The 17,781-nt window shown below is 53.0% G+C and overlaps 1 protein-coding gene across 2 annotated transcripts in view; it reads right to left on the bottom strand.

The window, feature by feature from the left end:
* Positions 1-9,074: 9,074 nt before the first annotated feature.
* Positions 9,075-17,781, bottom strand: part of SLCO2A1 (solute carrier organic anion transporter family member 2A1) — an 80,850-nt gene continuing 72,143 nt past the window's right edge. For both annotated transcript variants that reach the window (XM_077865088.1, XM_077865087.1), the window contains exons 12-14: positions 15,097-15,161; positions 12,252-12,375; positions 9,075-11,083 (exon numbers count right to left, since the gene is read on the bottom strand). In XM_077865088.1, the coding sequence (XP_077721214.1) occupies positions 10,963-11,083; positions 12,252-12,375; positions 15,097-15,161 (310 nt within the window). In that variant the 3' untranslated portion in view covers positions 9,075-10,962. The remainder of the gene's footprint in view (positions 11,084-12,251; positions 12,376-15,096; positions 15,162-17,781) is intronic.

Raw genomic sequence — 17,781 nt, 5'->3', positions numbered from 1 at the left:
CTTAAATTACATCTGCAGAATCTTTGCCATATAAAGTAACATTCACAGATTCTAAGGGATTGGGGCATGGACATATCTTTGGGGCCCAATGTTCAGCCTACCACAGGTGATAAGATTAAGAAAGCTGGAGAAAGTTCTCTGTCCTCACACTGTAGAAATGAAGGTTTCCATCCCAAAGCTGGGAATGCATGACTGTACTCTGATCTGAATTGTGAATCCCCCCCACCCCACCCCACCCCACCCCGGGAGGTTTTCCTCACTACCCCAGGCCAAAGCAGAGGTTGAGGCTTTCCTCAGGGCTTCTGGGCACCCACCAGCCACCCTTCCGGAGGTCTTTCTGCCTTTAGAGGATAAAGCCTGAGTCGGAGAAGATCCCCGTACTGGCTGGCTTGACTATTTGCTGTTTGGGACCCTTGGTAAGGACAGGAAGGCAGAAGGGGGTGAACTGATCCACAAAGGGCCAGTCTAGGGCTTTCATGCTTCTAGCTCCAACTTACGTCAACAAGAGTCAGTTCCCACCACGTCGTCCCTTTCTTTTTCTTAACTGTGCACGGGGCATTTATATGGAGAATCCTTCACATTTCAACAATGGGGCCAGAGCAAAAAGGAGGTGCTTGCTGTGTATGTGTCAGGATGTGTAGTCTCCACCCTGGATTGCACCTTCTGCTTTGCACTCCAGGAAATCTCCATACTAAGCCATGAGGGTTGAGATGCCCTTCTGGCACTGGATCGAGTACCTCTGTCCCATTGTTTAAGTGTGAAAGATGTTCCCCATGAACAGAGTGAAGTGGGAGACGACAGGAGGCTGTGTCTCTAGGGATTCTCACTCAGCAAGTAGGAATTGTGGCCACACGAGGTTACCCACCCAAAGATGTGCAATAATATTCCAGGGGTATTCAGGTAAACAGTACAGTGACTCATGGCTTCCTGACTTGTTGTCTTAAAAACCAAAGACTTGGTGAACATTTTGTTCATTCCCCTTGGCCCCCACTGTGTCCCAGCAGCCCGAGGGGGCCCACCCATCTCTGCAATCTTAAGGCAAGCCCAGCGAAAGAGTGTGATTTTAAAACTCTTAAGATGTGTGTAAGCATATTAAATGAGTTTTAAAAATTCATGGATAGAGAATGGACTTTATAAAAAAAAAAAAACAAAAACTTTGTTCTTGAACTAGGTAGCTTGTGTGTATAAAATTAAACTATGTATTAAAAATTAAGCTTCCATTTAACAAGTAAATATTATGCTCTGACAAGAGAGAACAAATACTTGCAGGCATTTTCGAGTAAAAGGCTATTAATAATAACATTTTAAGTTCCAGATGAATTTCAAACAATAAAGATTAAAATGTTATCACAATTTATGCTGACTGTTAAAACTGATAATCCTATTTTTTTCCTCACATAATTTGTTTTCTACCCTATCAGACAATGCACACTGAGAAAGCAGAGCATAAAAAAGTCACTTCTTTATTTTATTAAGTTAAAAAAAATCAGACTTTTGGCTTGGAGCCGTCCCTCTGTCTCAAATACATTGCAGGCCAGGTGGTGCTTGCAACATGGTAATATCGGCCCTCGTTAAAAACAAATCACAAATATAAAAGTAAATTGGTACAAGTTTTACAATGGGAAATGCTTTTCATTTGAGGGCATTTCAATACACAGACTATTTACCTAAAAAGAAGGTAAAATGTTATTGTACAATAAAACCATGAGTGTAAATCTAACATTTACTCAGAATCACTGATTAAACAAGCCTTTGGAAAATCAAATCTTAAGTGTGTTTTATTTTAAGGACAAGTCTGTTTTTTCCCTGGGGTGATGGTGTGGTTATAGCGGTGCCCAACTGAGACACATGCATGACATGTTGACACTTTATTCTGTAAACTACAATACACGGAAGCACAGAGAGCTCAATGCATTCTCACAAAACCAGCTACCCAGCACGAATTTAAGAAGTAGAGCATTCCTGCAACTATGAAGCCTCCCCTCGTGCCTCCCCAGTTACTAAGCTGTCTTCTCTTATTTTTTTCTGTCTCCCAGTTTCTGGTCTGATCAGCTTGAAGGCTGGATTGCCATTAAGTGAGGTGGGAAAGCCAGTGAGAGGAGGTTTGGGCAGAGAGGTGGGGAGTTCAGTTCCGACTTGACTCTCTAGCCGCCCAGCAGTCCACACTGATTCCTCTCATCTTCTACTGGGTAGTCATCCACCTGCTTGTTATTTCTCAAACACAGCCCCTCTGTCCTCCTCCAGGCCTTTTCCCACATTCACCTAGATTTTCAGTGGCTTAGCTGGACTCTCTAAGGGCATGTGTATGTGTGAAAATTTAAATACCCACAAGGACCAAGCTAGTGAGTGGGAAGTGCAGCCCCCGCTAAGAGTACAGGGACCATCCAAAGGTGCTCTGTACTCAGCTCCAGTCCCTTGTCATCCGGCAGGAGTGCTGGCCCAGGGTTTTTCAAGAGGAAATCCAAAATTCAAACTCTCCCGATATATGCAGCTAACTTTAAAACATAAATGTCATGTGGACCTATTAGAACCCATATGCTGGGCCCAGAGACAGCCGGTTCCAGCATGTGCTTGGGAGGCGCATTCTGGCCCAGGGATCAGCCCCAGAACTCTGGGCAGCACACAGCCTGGCTGCTGGGAGCCTGTGGGGGCCTGGGGTGCTCTGCTGCTCACTGGTCCTTCCCCCAGCTCTGGCCCCATTGGAGCACCCCAGCTCTGATCTTTTCCAGGGCCAGTTCCCCCAGCAGCCATAATGACAAGAAGGAAGCCTCCTTCTGTAGAGCCCACCTTCGCCAGCCAGGTACACCCGCAGCCCATTTAAAAAGTGACCTTTTATTAAACCCAGAAACCGGGTTGCATCCGCCTGTTAAAAAGCTGTCAGTGCCTTCCCATTCCCACAGGCAGCAGCCAGTTACAATGGGAGGTGTGCGTGGTACACCACCACTCATTACACTCCGGCAGCTCGTAACTATGCAACCTGCCCCTGCTTTTCATGCAAACGTATCCCAAGCTTTCTCACCTCTGAGCCTTCACTCCTGCAGCCCCCTCTGCACAGAACACCTCCATTCTGAGGCCCTGCTCAACAAACGTGCCCTACCCTTCAAGATTCAGCTGAAGTTCACTGCCTTCACTCCTACCTGTCCCCCCACCCCATCTGCTAGGGAACTGGCCTTTCTCCCCTTTGGGTCCACCGCATACCTGCTCACCCCACTGCGTTCCCATGCAGGTATCCATCTGTGTGTTTGCACTCCTGCTTCACAGCATGGCTGCACCTGTGATAGATTATTAGCCAATTGCCACACAATTTGTGGGCCTTCTTGATTATGTCTGTCTTGCTTCCCAAATTGTAAATTCCAAGGGAGATGGGGTTCGGTCTGTCTTGTTCACTCCACAGGACTGGTGTCCAGCACTTTCCAGATGCCTAAATGCATAGGATGGGCAGTTGGGACACTCCCCAAGTGGAGATGCCCAGGATACAGGCAGACATAGCTTTTTCTCTGATGCCTGCTACTATTTCAGGGCCAGGCCCTACAAGGTGCTCTGGGAACTGGAGGAAAGAGGAGTCAGAGGGATCTGAGCCCCCTGAAGCCACAGAAGGGTGGTCTCCAGAGGGCGATGCTGGGGAGAGGCTGTGGGAACCCCATATTGCGGGCTGGGTGGCCCCTCTGCCAGCAACAGGTCAGAGAGTGTCAGGAAGTCCTGTGTGCGTTTTGGTGCTTCTGGCTTCTTCTTTGCTTTCCTTTTTAAAATTTATCTATCTGTCATCTATCTATTTTTACATGTGTTTAAAATTTAAATTCAATTTACCAACATATAGTATAATACCCAGTGCTCATCCCATCAAGTGCCCTCCGGTCACCCAGCTACCCCATCCCCCACCCCCACCTCCCCTTCTGCAACCCTTTGTTTCCCAGAGTTAGGAGCGTATTACTCAGCCATCAGAAGACAGGAATACCTACCATTTGCTTCATAGTGGGTGGAACTGGGGGGTATGATGCTGAGTAAAATAAGTCAATCAGAGAAGGACAATCACCATGTGGGGTTTCACTTATACATGGAATATAAGACATAGTGAAAAGGATTATAAGGGAAAGGAGGGGAACTGAGTGGGAAACATTAGGGAGGGAGACAAACCACGCTTTCCTTGTTCTTTAATGGGTTCACTACACCTTCGTACTGAACATACAGATAAACAGACTACCTGGTGCCTTGTCGCGGAGCGGGACAGAGGGACATCTCAAGGCCACGCCCCTGAGCAGGGGCCCAGACCCCGGGATGCTCTGGGGCGGCCGGTGCAGGCGGTGCGGGAGCGGGGCCGGCGTGAGGAGCGCCGCAGGACCCAGCGCGCGGCGGGAGGGGGCGGCTGGGCGGCCCGCACCCCTGCAGAGTGCTCCTCGGCGCGCGGAGCGGGAGGGCGCGCGACCCTTGCGTCCCCGGGGCTCCCGCGGCTCCGGCAGGGCCCGGGGACGGGACGGGGACGCGGACGGGGACGGGACGGGGACGGGACGGGGACGGGGACGGGACGAGGACGGGGACGGGACGGGGACGGGGACGGGACGGGGACGGGGACGGGGACGGGGACGGGACGGGCGCGCCCCCTGGTGGCCGACCGCCCCTCGGCCGGCGCCCGCCTTCCCCGCGCGCCCCCTCGCTGAGAAGGGCAGCGCCGCGTCTCAGGATCCGCGTCTGAGAAGCGGCACGCTGATTGCATCTTGCAGGGCTGCAGCGCTGACTCAGGGAGCAAACCTGTCTGAAGCACCTGGGACAGTGGCCTGAGCGCTCAACACACCTGAGCTGCTGAAACTCTGCGCTTCAAGAGCCCTTCTGAAACCTCAGTGCGTCTGGAGAGGCCACTTGGGTCAAGGAGCCAGCTGGGGACGGTGTGAAATTGGCCTGGGGCCTTTCCCAGTGGGGACCCAAAGGGAGAGCTTCCGTCTCATCCAGCCGTCGCTGTTCCTCTTCTGGAAGCTAGGGGTAGTGAGGTGTAATGAGGACCAAGGTTTAAACAAATATTGGTTCCAATCTCGGACCTCTGAGGTCACTTCTATGGATTTGGTGTCTGTAAAGGGGACAGACTTTCTCACACTGATGGACCACAGGGTAAAGAGGAGGGGGTTGGCAACACTGGGAGACTTAAACTAGTTGCCCTATTTGGCCCTGACACTGAGCCTCTCCAATTCCCAGCTCCAGGCGTGGGGCTCCAGGACCTAGATGGGCATAGAGAGGAGGTGGGAGGGGAAGGATGGGGAGAGAGTGGCTTCCACGCCACCCTGGGCTGGGGCAGCCTCGGAGCATTGGGCAAGAGGAAGGCTGCACGTGGGTGGCTCCTTCAAGCACATGAGGTGGAGGCTCCGTCTGAGTGTGTTGGGCAGGGCCAGTGTGCCCTGGGATTATGGAAAGGACAGCCCCCTGCAGGTATGGCAGGGTCCACTCAGGAGCTCCTTTCCAGTGTAGACTCTGGGAAGAGACCCTGTGCTAGAAACACCTTCCTGGGATTGGTTGGCTGGGGCTCTGAGGCGCCCCTCCCAGGCCCTGACCCAGGCCCTGGGACCTAGCTGGCCCTACCGCCAACAGCCTGGTGTAAGCCAGCTCTCAACACCCTCCAGCAGCCTCTAAGCCTGGATCCAACTGCCTCTCCAGGCCTTATATCTTATCTCCTTGGTGGGTCCTGTGTCCATGGTTTCTCAGAGCTTGCCCAGGTTTTCCTGCTCCTTTCCCTCTGCCTGGAATGTCTCTGGACCATGTGGTCTCTTGAGATCCAGTCCATCCTGCAAGACTGGGATCAACCCCCTTCTCTGATCTCTCAACCAAATGAGCTCATAGCACTTGAACTCTGCCCTCTGTTTCTGGCTCCTAATATGTCCCCGAAGGCTGGGGACCATGCGTTTGTCATCTCTGGCCGTCATCTGTATCAGGTACTAAATGAATAAATGGAGGCACAAGTGACAACTAGAAGGGGTCTCATTTTCTCCATTCAGAGGATACGACTGGCCATACTGGCCTCCCAGGGCTGGTGGAAGCTCTGGGTGAGGTTCCTCTAGTGCACATTGCCTCATCCCCTCCTCCTTCCCTAAGGAAGGAGACAGCTGTACTTCTCTTTGGCTCTTCAGCCTCCCTAGAAAATCCCTCCCACCTCAAGAGAACCTTTCCTGGCTCCCTGCATCTCTCTCAGCTGCCACCCCAGCTCTGCTTCCTTCCCCACCTCTCCATCCCTCTGCCAACTGCCTGTGGGCTGGGCCTTGCCTGGAGATCATCTCCTCACCTCTCCAGAGCCAGCACTGATGCTGCCTCCTTCAGAAAACATTTCCCGCCCCCTGACAAAGCCTGACAAAGCTGGCTTAAGTGTCCTGGGAGCACCCATGTCCCCGGCTCATCCGTAGTGGTAGAGGATGCTAGCACTGTTGTCCATACCTGCTTTTTGTTTCTTCTGAGCTCACAGGCTCATCTTTCCCCAGCTGTGTGGCACACAGGGGTGGCAGGGACATGCAAGTTCTGACCAACAGGCTGGGAGCAGAGGTGGAGCGTATTACTTCCAGAATATCCACTTACCAGCATGAGACCTTTGGGGACTTGCTGCCCCTGCCCTGTCAGTTTGGGGTGGCATGTGATGAAACAGAGAGACCTCGGCCCCCAAGCCGACTGCATTACTGAGCCCCTGCCCCGGAGAGCTACCTAGACCCACAGTAGACTCTAGGTGAGCAAGATATGACCTCCTGTTATGTCACGTGGCACCTCGCTGAGGTTACCGCAGCCCGGCCCAGCCTGTCCTGACCCAGTTGCAATTAGGGGAGCTTGCTAGATGAGTGGCTGGGCGGCTTTGTGAGCTGTACGGATCCCTGTGCGTTTTAGTCACTGTTGTTGACATCGAGGGGCGGCAGGTGCCTGGGGGGCAGGGGCTTTGGCAAGCTGGGGCGACCTGTGTCACGTGGGGAGGAATGGCAGGGCGTGTCAAGGGAGAAAAGCTTTCTCTCACTTGTGATTTGCCAAGGGCTTGCCCGGGACCTGTTTACATATTTAATCTCTGAGGAAAGGTTACAATGGATGGGGTGCTACTGGCAGGGGATGGGTATTTTCCCCAGGTATGTAGTTCCCGTGGTTGGGAAAGACAGGATTTCTCCTTTGGATTCGCGGGGTCTCTCTCTCACATACACACACGCACACACACAGAGCTCCTGCCAACCTCATCACTTTGGGAATCTGTAATAGGATATTTTAATAACAGTCAGACTGACTGGCTTCAGCCCGCAGCTTAGCTGTCCCTCTCCACCTCTGCGAGCGGTTGGAGAAAATCACAAAATGGCTTTGTTTCCTAAGCGAGGATCTGCTAACCCGTCACCAGGTGTCACCCTTCAGGGTTTGTCTGTGTGCAGCTCTCCTGGCCTTTACTCCTGAAAGCTGTTTCCTCTTTGTCCATTTTCTCCGAGACTCTCCTGTAACTCATGGTGCTATGGGGCTAAATCGGCCCTGCTTAATGAGCACATGTGATGTTCTTGCTACTTGAACAGAAGGCGGGTAAATGAAGCAGCACCTGGTCCTTCCCACCTGCACTCCCACCTGAGAGAGCCCTCAGTAGATTCCCCCACCTGCCGCCAGGAAGTCCAGTGGGAATAGAGGGACCTCCCCCTATTTCAGATTATCTCAGCAGGGAGGCTGAGGCTGCAGCTGGGGCTGGAATGGAACGATCTAGACGGCCTGGTTTACGTCCAGACCCAGCCAGGTGTCATTTGGGTGAAGTCAGCCACAACGCTTTCCTCAGTTTCAGATTCCTCATCCTCAAAGGGGTCTTAGGACCAGTCTGGCCTCCCTTATGGGGCCATAATTTGTGGAGATATGGTATTTGATTTCCACTGCATTTTCCCACTCCTATGCTAAGGAGGTTCCAGGAAGAATGAGATAAAAAGTGCCTACAGACCCTTCCTTTTATGGCTTTTTCTGTTCAGCCCTTGAGGGGCTGGATTATGCTGGCAGAGGGAATGGAGCAGAGGGGTGGGCTTTCTAGGGCTGGGCCCTCCCCTAACCAGCCTCTGCAGGGTTTCCAGGCTCACAGGGAAGCAGGGAGCCTCAGCCTGGGAAAGGACCAGAGACTCATACTAGCAGGACCCACGGGACTGTGGATGGCTTTGGGGACTAGCCTTGAGGATGGCTGATGCTAAATCTCCAGCCAGTCAACAGGATGACAGCGAGAAATCAAACATAACTAATTTAGAGAACACTTGTGACATTTTTTGCACATTCAAGCTTGGAGAGTGAGGGTTCCACTTTCAGTACGTGGTATGAACTTCATACGGTACAGCGAGCTCTTGGGCTGTTCTTCATGCCCGCTGGCTCCTGACTGTAGCCACCCAGGAAATCAGATTAACTGGCCCCCCTTCCCTTGTCATCTTTTACTTACCAAAGGCCTACAGAGTCTGTAAATTTCTCAATGGCCTAAGCATAAGGGGGTGTCCCCAAGGTTCTGCTGTACCGATGACACCCCACAAGGGATTAGGGACCACTCACAACGGTCAGTTACAGGGGCCACTCCCATAGCCCTGGGGGCTGGCTGGAGGGGTTGAGAATCTGTATTTTAATCACACCCTCTATGAATGTCCAGCACTCAAGGAAGTTTGTTCAGCTTTAGAAGTGTTTGCTCTAGAAGTGAAATGAAGGTGACACCATTATATTCTCTGCTGGCCATCAGGAGGAAAGGTTTGCTGTGGGAGTGGTAGTATGGCTGTGACCAAGTGACCAACGATGATTATGATCCTAATTCTGATTTGTATCATGGATTTAGCTATTTCCAAAGATCCAAGATTTGGTATTTCACTCTACTTATGGATATAAACTCAAGGCAGGGATCAGTCCTCCTGACAGTCCAGCACTGTGGGTCTTTGACAGTTACCTGTAGAACTTTACTGAAGGAACAAGAAGCACCTGCCACCTGCTCCGTACTAGACTGATGGGTTGAGAGTCGTATTACCTCCAATACCCATGGCCATGGGCCCCTGTGGATGTGGCATGAGCATCTCCTCTGGCCAGAAAATATAGGATCTATCATTCTCTGACAAATACAGATGACAGTACAAATTCATGACTAAGTTACATCAATAGCAAAATTATAATATATTAATAGCAATATCACAATAGAATAAAGCCTTGGGAGGGCAACCAATCTTCCAAGATCTGCAGGTTGGCACTCATTGTTCGTGAGCTCAGCTGAAGGGCAGTGCCTCCAGGATTTGGTTAAATCACAGAGAGAAGGACCAGGATTAGTTGCAGGGAATCATTTTCCAAGCAGAACCAACTTAAACGCTGAAACTGGCCCCTGAGGTTGCACGGAGCCTCTCCCTTCCTGAGTGAGATCTTTGGAAATAAGCATGGTGGCTCTGGAAACAAGGCCATGTGTAGCAGTGGCTTTCACGAAGACTTCGGTCTCATGGCAGTTTGGCCACTGCCACTGGCATTTTTTTGGCTTACCACCATAGGACCCCTTTCCAGAGATGGCTTCTGATATGCTTCTGGAGGGCTCTTCCAAGAGGACTGGAACTCAAGAGAGCCGTGTATGGCCATAACCAGTTCCTAGCTGCTCCAGAGGACACAGTGAGCCAGGTCTCTGTCTGGCAAAGGGCCAAGTGCAGGGGCCATCTGGTGGGACATAGATGGTCAAGATCCTGTTGACAATCTCTGGGTTTGTGCTGTGCCTCCCTGCTGTTGCCTACTGAGCACACTCTGGGAGAAGGCCCAGTGTGGACGGAGGGAGGTGAGGGAGATCGTAGGCAAGCTCGGTGGAGAGCCATGTACTAGTGCTGCCTTGCACAAAGCTGGTCTGCGATAAATATAATACTTGTTGATGAAAGGCCTCCATTGCAGACGTCTCTCAAGCTTCACCACACAACAGTGAGGTCGCTCAACCCAGGCCCCAGGAAGGGCAGTGAGAAGAGGCGAGATCTTTTTGATGAATACAGGCATGTCTGGAGCCAGGGAAGCTGACCACACTGGCCTCTCTCTTGTGGGCTGCAGCTCACCATCCAGCTTGGCTGCCCTTGGTACCCTCTCAGCTTCAGCACTTGCTCTGCTGACATCTTGGACCGCCTGTCTTTTTGGCACACAGGGTGAGGTCCATCCAGACAGGGATGCCCACGTGCGGCCACCTCATCTGCTCCCAAGGCAACTTGGGGAGGGTTTTCCCAACACTCTGAGTTGAGTGGTCTCATCCTCACATGGAGGTTGTGGGAGGTTGGGCTATTGACCACTTCACAGCCCTCCTCAGGTCTTCACCACAGTGCAGCTTTCTTAGCTCAGAAGGATCTAGAGTTAACAGGAACAACATCTGGATGACCCGCCCTTGGGGTGTCTTGGTCCCTGCTCTGGTGCCTGAGTGTAGGGTAACTGAGAGGGGGCCAGTTGGCCCTACTTCCCAACATGGCAGCTTCCAAAATGGCCTTTTGAGTGGAAGGAGGTCAGTCCTTCCTGGGTTCTGATGCTGAACTGAGGCACAAAGGGGGCTACAGCCAGGCTCTCCCTCCCCTAGGCCTGCCTCTGGCCATTAACCATAACCCAGCGCTCTCCTTTTTTCCTCTGGGAAGATACCCCTTTGCTCTCTCCACTTAGGAAACCAACCCACCCACAAGGCTGGGGCGGTGGCAGCGGGGGTGGGGGGGGCGGGAAGGCTGCCTCAGTGGGCATCCTTGCTGGGGGACCCAACACTGAGGAGCGCCTGGGCACATGGGGGTGCCTCCCACGGAGCCAGGGAAGACCTAGCTTTCCAGCTCAGTCCCCATCCAGCCCAGGTACACAGTGGACCTAAGGAATCCTGGCGGGGAGGGGGGTGTAGGAGGCAGGGAGGGCAAATGCTGCCTGGGGTTTTCTCTTATTTAAAAAACTAAACGGAAATGATGTGTTAACATTAGTAAATACAGGCAGGTGTGGAGGGGCAGGGTCCACTTTCTGGAGCAGGGCAGCGGCTGGGCCGAGGGTCAGGGGTCAGATGAGGCCTGCGGCCTTCTCCTGCACATTGTACTCCTTGCTCTTCTTCACCCGCCAGCTGATGAATAGGAGCAGCAGCGCACCCAGCGCCTTGTAGCCCACCTGCAGGCCCAGGTACCTGTGGGGCAGGAGGGGGCGGGACCAGTCAGGGGGTATGGAGGCTCTGTGGCCCAGGGGTGGGGTTGGGGGTCGGGGGGGTTGGGGCTGGGGCTTGGGCCATCAGGAAGAGAGCATCGCTTTCACAATGGCCCAGGGAATCTGTCGTCACCACTCAGGTAAGGATCCGTTACCACCGGGGCCGGGGTGGGGGGCTCACTTCCTTCAACCCTCTGACGCACAGGGCACCAGCCTCCCGGGGAGAGGGCTCGGGCTTCCAGCCCAGTGGTCCTCATCCCAGCATGGGCCAGAGGCAACGCCGCAGCCCCAGCCAGTCTGGAGGCTCCAGTCCTCCCAGTACAGCCAGGAGGAGAGGGGATCTGCTCGCCGCCCTCTGGGTACACCCCTCTCCCGGCCTTCTAGGCCACCCCCCAGTTTCCAGATCCTGCTCAGACCCCTCAAGCCCACGGTCTCTGGTCTACGTGCCAATGGCGGCAGGTGAGGTGGCCGGAAGGGTGCAGAACTACTGACGTGCAGCTGGGCCTGGGTCCACTGAGGCAGGTTAGGGCCACCTGCCCTCGACCTCGGCCGCGAGCGCGCGGGCCCCTCTCTCCAAGCAGTGGGAGCTGGCCTGGCATCCTTCCAGAGGCACGGCCTCGCCCCAGGTCCCGCCACACCACACACCTCACACCGCACACACACCACACCTCACACCTCACACCCCCCACACACACACCTCACACCCTACACCCACACACATCTCACACCTCATATCCCCCACACACCCCACACACACACACCTCACACACACCTCACACTGCACACACACCACACCTCACACCCCCCACACACACCTCACACCCTACACCCACACACATCTCACACCTCATATCCCCCACACACCCCCACACACACACCTCACACATACCTCACACTACACATCACACCTCACACCTCACACCCCAAACACACCACACCACACACACCACACATACACCACACACACACACACTCTCTCTCTCTATTAGCCAGATGGTTCTCTGTCATCAGTGACCCTGCTCTCTGTCCATGGCAACACCCCTCTGGTCCTTGCCTTTAACCCCACAAAAGTCACCAGAGCAGATGGCTGCCCTCTGCTCTGGCCTGGGGCCTGACACCCCCTGGACCACAGGGTCATGCTGGGTCCTCACCTGTCTCGGAGAGCATCATTGTCATAGTAGGCACAGGCCCCGCGCCTCCCTGAGCACTGAAAGTTCCACTTGATGCAGGAGTAGTCGATGGTGAGGCCGTAGAGGGCTGGAGACGGCAGCCAGGCTGGCATAAGCAGGAAGAGAATTCAGAGAGCCCAGGTTACATGGAGCTGCAGGCAGAGGTGCCCGGCAGGGTGGGGAGTGAGCTCCCTCTCCCCAGTGCCCCTGTGTGTTTCCCATGAATGAGAACAGCTCTGCCTCACCCCTGGGAACCACAGTGACTTTGGAAAGCCAAATAGCTTTCTGGGAAACCTGAGCTCCTCTTTCACTAGAGGCTTAGAAGAGAAAAGGGACCGGAGCCATCCTTTCAGAGCAGTGAGTCACAGAGGTCACCCTGATGCCAGCTCAGACAGGCAACACTTGGAAGGGCCTCAAGTGGAGATATGCTGACCTCTACGGTGTGGCAGGAGTCTCCTGAGGACATGGAAACCCTCAAGTCCTCATAGGGACTGGAGATGGCTGGGTGCTCTTGTTTTAAGGAGGAAGAAGGTGGGCACGGCTACATCATGCTTGTGTAGCCAAGAGGGTCAGGGCTGGACTGTGAACCCTAGTTTCCTCAAAGCCCATGCTCTTCTACTGTACTAGGTTGCCCTGCTGGCTTAGACAACACCCCCAGAAGACCCCCAACACCCTGGCTGCTCAGAGCCTCTACCCCAGCCGCCTGAACTTCCCCACAGCTGGGTGGTGAGACCCGATCCAGCAGAAGCTATGTCTTCCTGCTGCAAAATATTCCAGATGACCCCCGTATTGTTAGCTATAGTTCTAGGCAGTCACTGAACCAACCGGGAAGGGATTTGTCCAGGATCCACGCCCTGAACCACTGTGCTCAGAATAGCCTCGCTCTGTTGAGGGCTCTGTGAGAAGCTGCGTCAGGAGGAAAGAGAGAGATCTGCTTGTGGCTCCACCCATAATTGGGAACTTTGGAAAACCAGCCTGTCTACTCAGACCCTGCTTGCTTCCAAGTCTCCAGCTAAGCAGGGGATGGAAACTGGCCACAGGGATGGTCCACCAAGGATGCTACTACCCTAAATAGAAATGAAGTCCAGAGAAATTTTCAACCAAGTCCCAGTGGGTAATTTTAAACTTGCTGGGTTTTATCCACGTGAAGGCCTTCCTTCTATCCCAGAGTGCGATTGTGTTCTTGGGTGATGAATGGAATGCCTCCAGCCCGGATTTTCTGTGATCCCATATCAAGTTGTCTGAGCTCAAGTGACAAAACAAAGGCAGCAGGTGCTTTGAGCAGTGGGATAGTGGTTGTTTTCCAGGTGGCTGGGAGAAGCTCTTCAGAGCCCATCCTGGCCGCTGGCTGCGCTGGACAGAACTTGGGGCTTCCTTCCCAGCAGAGGTTTCACAGCAAGCCCCATGTGAATTATGCATGATAGGAAGCAGCTATGATGACGGCAGTGCCTCTGCCACCAGGACAGGGAGGCCCCGCTGCCCTGCATCCTCCATGCCCTGCATCCTTCCATGCTGCTAATACAGGCCTGAGGAGCAGGCTCTGAAGGGGCAGTGCTGGGACGAGGAGAGCAAGTGGCCCAACATGGAGAAATCCCATGGAAAAGGCTGGTTTGTTCCTCATCATCTGCACTCCTCTCCCAATCTTTGTGGGAGAGGTCCCTGCAAAGCTTCTTGCTCGGTAGGCCCCAGGAGGGACATCACCAACCCACCCCAGAACGATAATGGAAGCCGCTGGAAGGTCAGTCACGTGTAGCCGGGCTCCCAGATAATAAGGCACAGTAGGCTCTGCAGGAATTTCAGCATTTGAGGTCAGAAAGTACAATCTGATAGCGGCTAACGTCCCTCCACTGCAACTGCCATACTCCCCACTGCAGTGTGCACCCACTGGGTCCTTAATCAATACTCAGTTGAGGGCAGCCCCGGTGGCGCAGCGGTTTGGCACCGCCTGCAGCCTGGGGTGTGATCCTGGAGATCCGGGATTGAGTCCCACGTCGTGCTCCCTGCATGGAGCCTGCTTCTCCCTCTGCCTGTGTCCCGGCCATTCTCTCTCTCTCTCTCTCAATGAATAAATAAATAAAGTCTAAAAAAAAAACACTCAGTTGAAGGTAGTCCCTTTACTCGGTTTACCTTTCACAGCAATGATCTGCATATTACTGCCTGGATGTGTCAAGAAGGGATGGTCCAGCATGAGGCTCAGGGAAAGGGCGGGTGAGGTGCACACATCTCCCACCCCCCCAGCCCACGCCCCCAGGGAGAGCCAGGTGTTCCCTGCTCCCCAGGGCAGCCTGCCCTCCTACGGAGCATTACTGGTCATTTGTGCACTGGCTCCTTTTCTCTGAAGGCTCAGGCTGCTTGAGCGTAGGCAGGGTTTGCCAGCAGAGGGCCCCGCACTGAGAAACAATTGCAGAAGAGAGGCAAGAGGAATGAGTTTTGTGAGATGGGAGAGAAGCCAGGGCTGGGCTCAGCTGCTGTTCTGGCTGGGACAGGAATGCAGGGTTTTGTTCCTACAGCCAGTTCTTGGAGAGAGATGAAAAAAATACCTGCCTTCAGTTCTTTATTAGGTATTCTCAGCTGTGTCCACTTTTCATTTTTCTTACATAGTTTTGTTTGGAGTTAATGCCATAGATGGAATCTTTCCTAACCTCAAGTACGGGGAAACCGCCCATATAGGGTCTTGGCCCTTGCTGATGTGTTGATTTGATTATGCATGGCCTCCCTTTAGAGTAGAGATGAGACAAGGCTTCCCTCAGCCCCACCCTGCACCTCTTAGCCCTCTGATGCCCTGGTGCCATCCCTCAGGAGGGAAGGGGGCATCTCAGGCACTTACCCAGCAGGCGCATCAGCAAGAACTGTACCCCAATGGCAAATGACTTTTCTTCCTGGTTCACCACACTGAAAAGGAAAATAGGAAGTCAGTAGCCAGAGGACCCAGGGCTGTGCCTTTACTCAGTCAGGGGCAGCCAGCCTTAGAACATGCCAGATCCTACCCTCAAGTGGCCTGACAGCCACCTGGCTGACTGGATTCACCTGGCCAAGAGCTCCTGTCATTTATATCAGTAGTTCTCAAAGCACCATCACTGGACCAGCTGCATGAGTCCCCACCCCTGGGAACTCATTAGAAATGCAGGTTCCCAGGCCCTACCTCAGGCCCTAAGAATCAGGTACACTGAGTGGGGGGGGGGGGCGGGCAGCCATCTGTGCGTTAGGAAGTCCTCCAGGAGATTCTGTTGCACACTCAAATTTGGGAACCACTAGTCTCTGATTTTCAGGGCTGCCCAGTGCCCCCTTCAAGAGGCAGAGGGCAGAAGAGGCTGGGAATGGAGAGAAGCATGGGGAAGGGTGTGTTCACAGCAGCAGGTCTGAACAACTCCCATAGAGTGTGAATAGCAATAAAGACAGCCCTGATGACAGTGTAATTAGGGCCCCTGGGCCATAGGCTTCTGTGTGCAACTAGAAGAATCCTTTACCTAGGGCCAGCATCGTGGGCGTATGGCCTGTGCAGCCTCCCAGGGCCCTACCCTCAGAAAGGTTCCTGGTTTGATTTAATGCTTTGCTGTGGCTGTCTTGAAATTCTCAATAATTTTGGAACCAGGAGCCTCCCATTTTCATTTTGCACTGGGTCCTACAAATTATATAGCCAGTCTTGCTGCTACCTTTTTTCCCTCAAGAGAAGACAAGCATTTGGCTGAGGAAAGAGATTCAGAGGGAGATGGGGGGAAGCTTTCAAGTGGTGGTATTGCCAGGCCCTGCCATCCCAGCTGGGCATGGGGCAGAGAGGGAGGACACCCCATCCACAAGGTGGGGAGCCAGGAGGTAGCCTGCAGAGGCACCAGGCTTCTCTGTGTTCTGAACACCCACCCTTCTGGGGGCGGAGGGGACATCAAGGAAGGGAACTCAGAACCAATGGCCCCACAGTCCAGCTAGCAAAGTGGAAAGGGGCTCTATTCCAGTTCCTCTGCAGGATGGCCCAGTGAAAGCAATACTTACAGGCTTGAGGCACCCACTTACGACCCCCTCTCCCCAATGGAAAGTACCTCAAATCTCAATCTAATGGATACTCCCTTTATGTCCACAGGTCCCTACAGTGCTCATTCCTAAATAGTCCTGGTTATTGTCCCTGGGAAAGACTACTCTAGATTCTGGAGCAAATGGGGTTGGGCACCACAGTTTGGTTTCTGACAGCTTAAGCCCCTTTTGGTCTCTGCCCTCATTGGCCGTGAACTAACTCTGATGTTTGGACCACCCTCTCCTTCCACATTTCTGGTGAACCTTCCCTCCCAGCCTGTATTTCCACACCTAGTTGGGGGCTAGGGTACAAACAACATGTGGGTCACCTACAAAGTCACCTTTAAGCCTCACCTTCTTTGCACTAAATAGCATCTATTCTCTCATCTTTCTTAGTGGGATTTATCTTTAAACAATTTTGGGATCCTGGGGCCTCTTTAGTTTTGCTCCAGCTGCTGATAAGACTTGGAAGGGAGAGGTTTTCTAGGAAAGCCCCTCCTGTGGTTGAAATGATGCTCCTCTTCTGCAGCCTCCCTAACCCTGGGGCTTGATGGAGTCCTCTGGGAGGCAGACTGACTGGGACTGGTCCCTACCTACTGCTCAGGGACTTCCCTGTGAAGTTTCCTTATTCTGTTCCCTCTGCTCATCATGGCCACCCACAAATATTTCTCAGGGTTAGAGGGCCCACCATGGCCCATTTGGCCCTGGTACAAGAGGTCATCCCACTCAAGGGCCTTCAATGAAAGCACTGGTGCTTCAAATGCACAGGGTGGGGGGTGGTAGAAACTGGGTGCTGATGGTGTTGGGAGGGGAATACGCTGTGGTTCTGAGCATCCCCGCAGGTTTCTGTGGAACATACTAAGAACACAAGGTTCTGACTGCTATTTTCCTGGGCCATTTCTCAGGGTTGTGGTTGCGATGAGTGACCTTGGGGCATGGGGTAAAACCTTACCCTACACCAAGAGCAGCCTTGGTCTACACAGTGGGTGGCTCTTCCCAGCCCAGCATTCTTCACTGTGACATAAGCTCACTGCACGTGAAGCATACACGTAGGTATTTCAGGTCACTCCATGGGATGAGGGGCACAAGGATAAATGATGCAAGGTTCCTGCTCTTTGCATGCTCCTGTGAGTAACAGTCCTTTGTCTTTGAACCAGGAGTCTCCTGTCTCCTGCCAACGTTCTTGAAACGGTAACAAAAATAGGAGCTTGGTAGTTTGCAAGCTAACTCATAAAACCGCAGGCCCTGAGAAGTGGCTGCTTCAGTTCTTCATCTCCTAGCCTTTTGGGAAAAACAGGTCACTGGCACCTAGCTAGCTATTAGTAATTCTTAGAATTTGGTTAATAGGGATAATTAACCAATATGTAAAGTACCTTAGATTTACAAAGCAATTTATCAGGTAATCCTGACACCAGTCCTTTGTGGTCAATATCATTAATGTCTTTTCATAACTGAGGAAACTGAGACTCAGTGAGGTTGGCAACAACCCAAGACATCCAGCCAGTGT

Source organism: Canis aureus, chromosome 22, assembly GCF_053574225.1.
Source record: "Canis aureus isolate CA01 chromosome 22, VMU_Caureus_v.1.0, whole genome shotgun sequence".
In the NCBI taxonomy this organism is placed as follows: Eukaryota; Metazoa; Chordata; class Mammalia; order Carnivora; family Canidae; genus Canis; species Canis aureus.
Note: the sequence above shows the minus strand (reverse complement) of the source record. Positions and strands in the feature narration are given on the sequence as shown.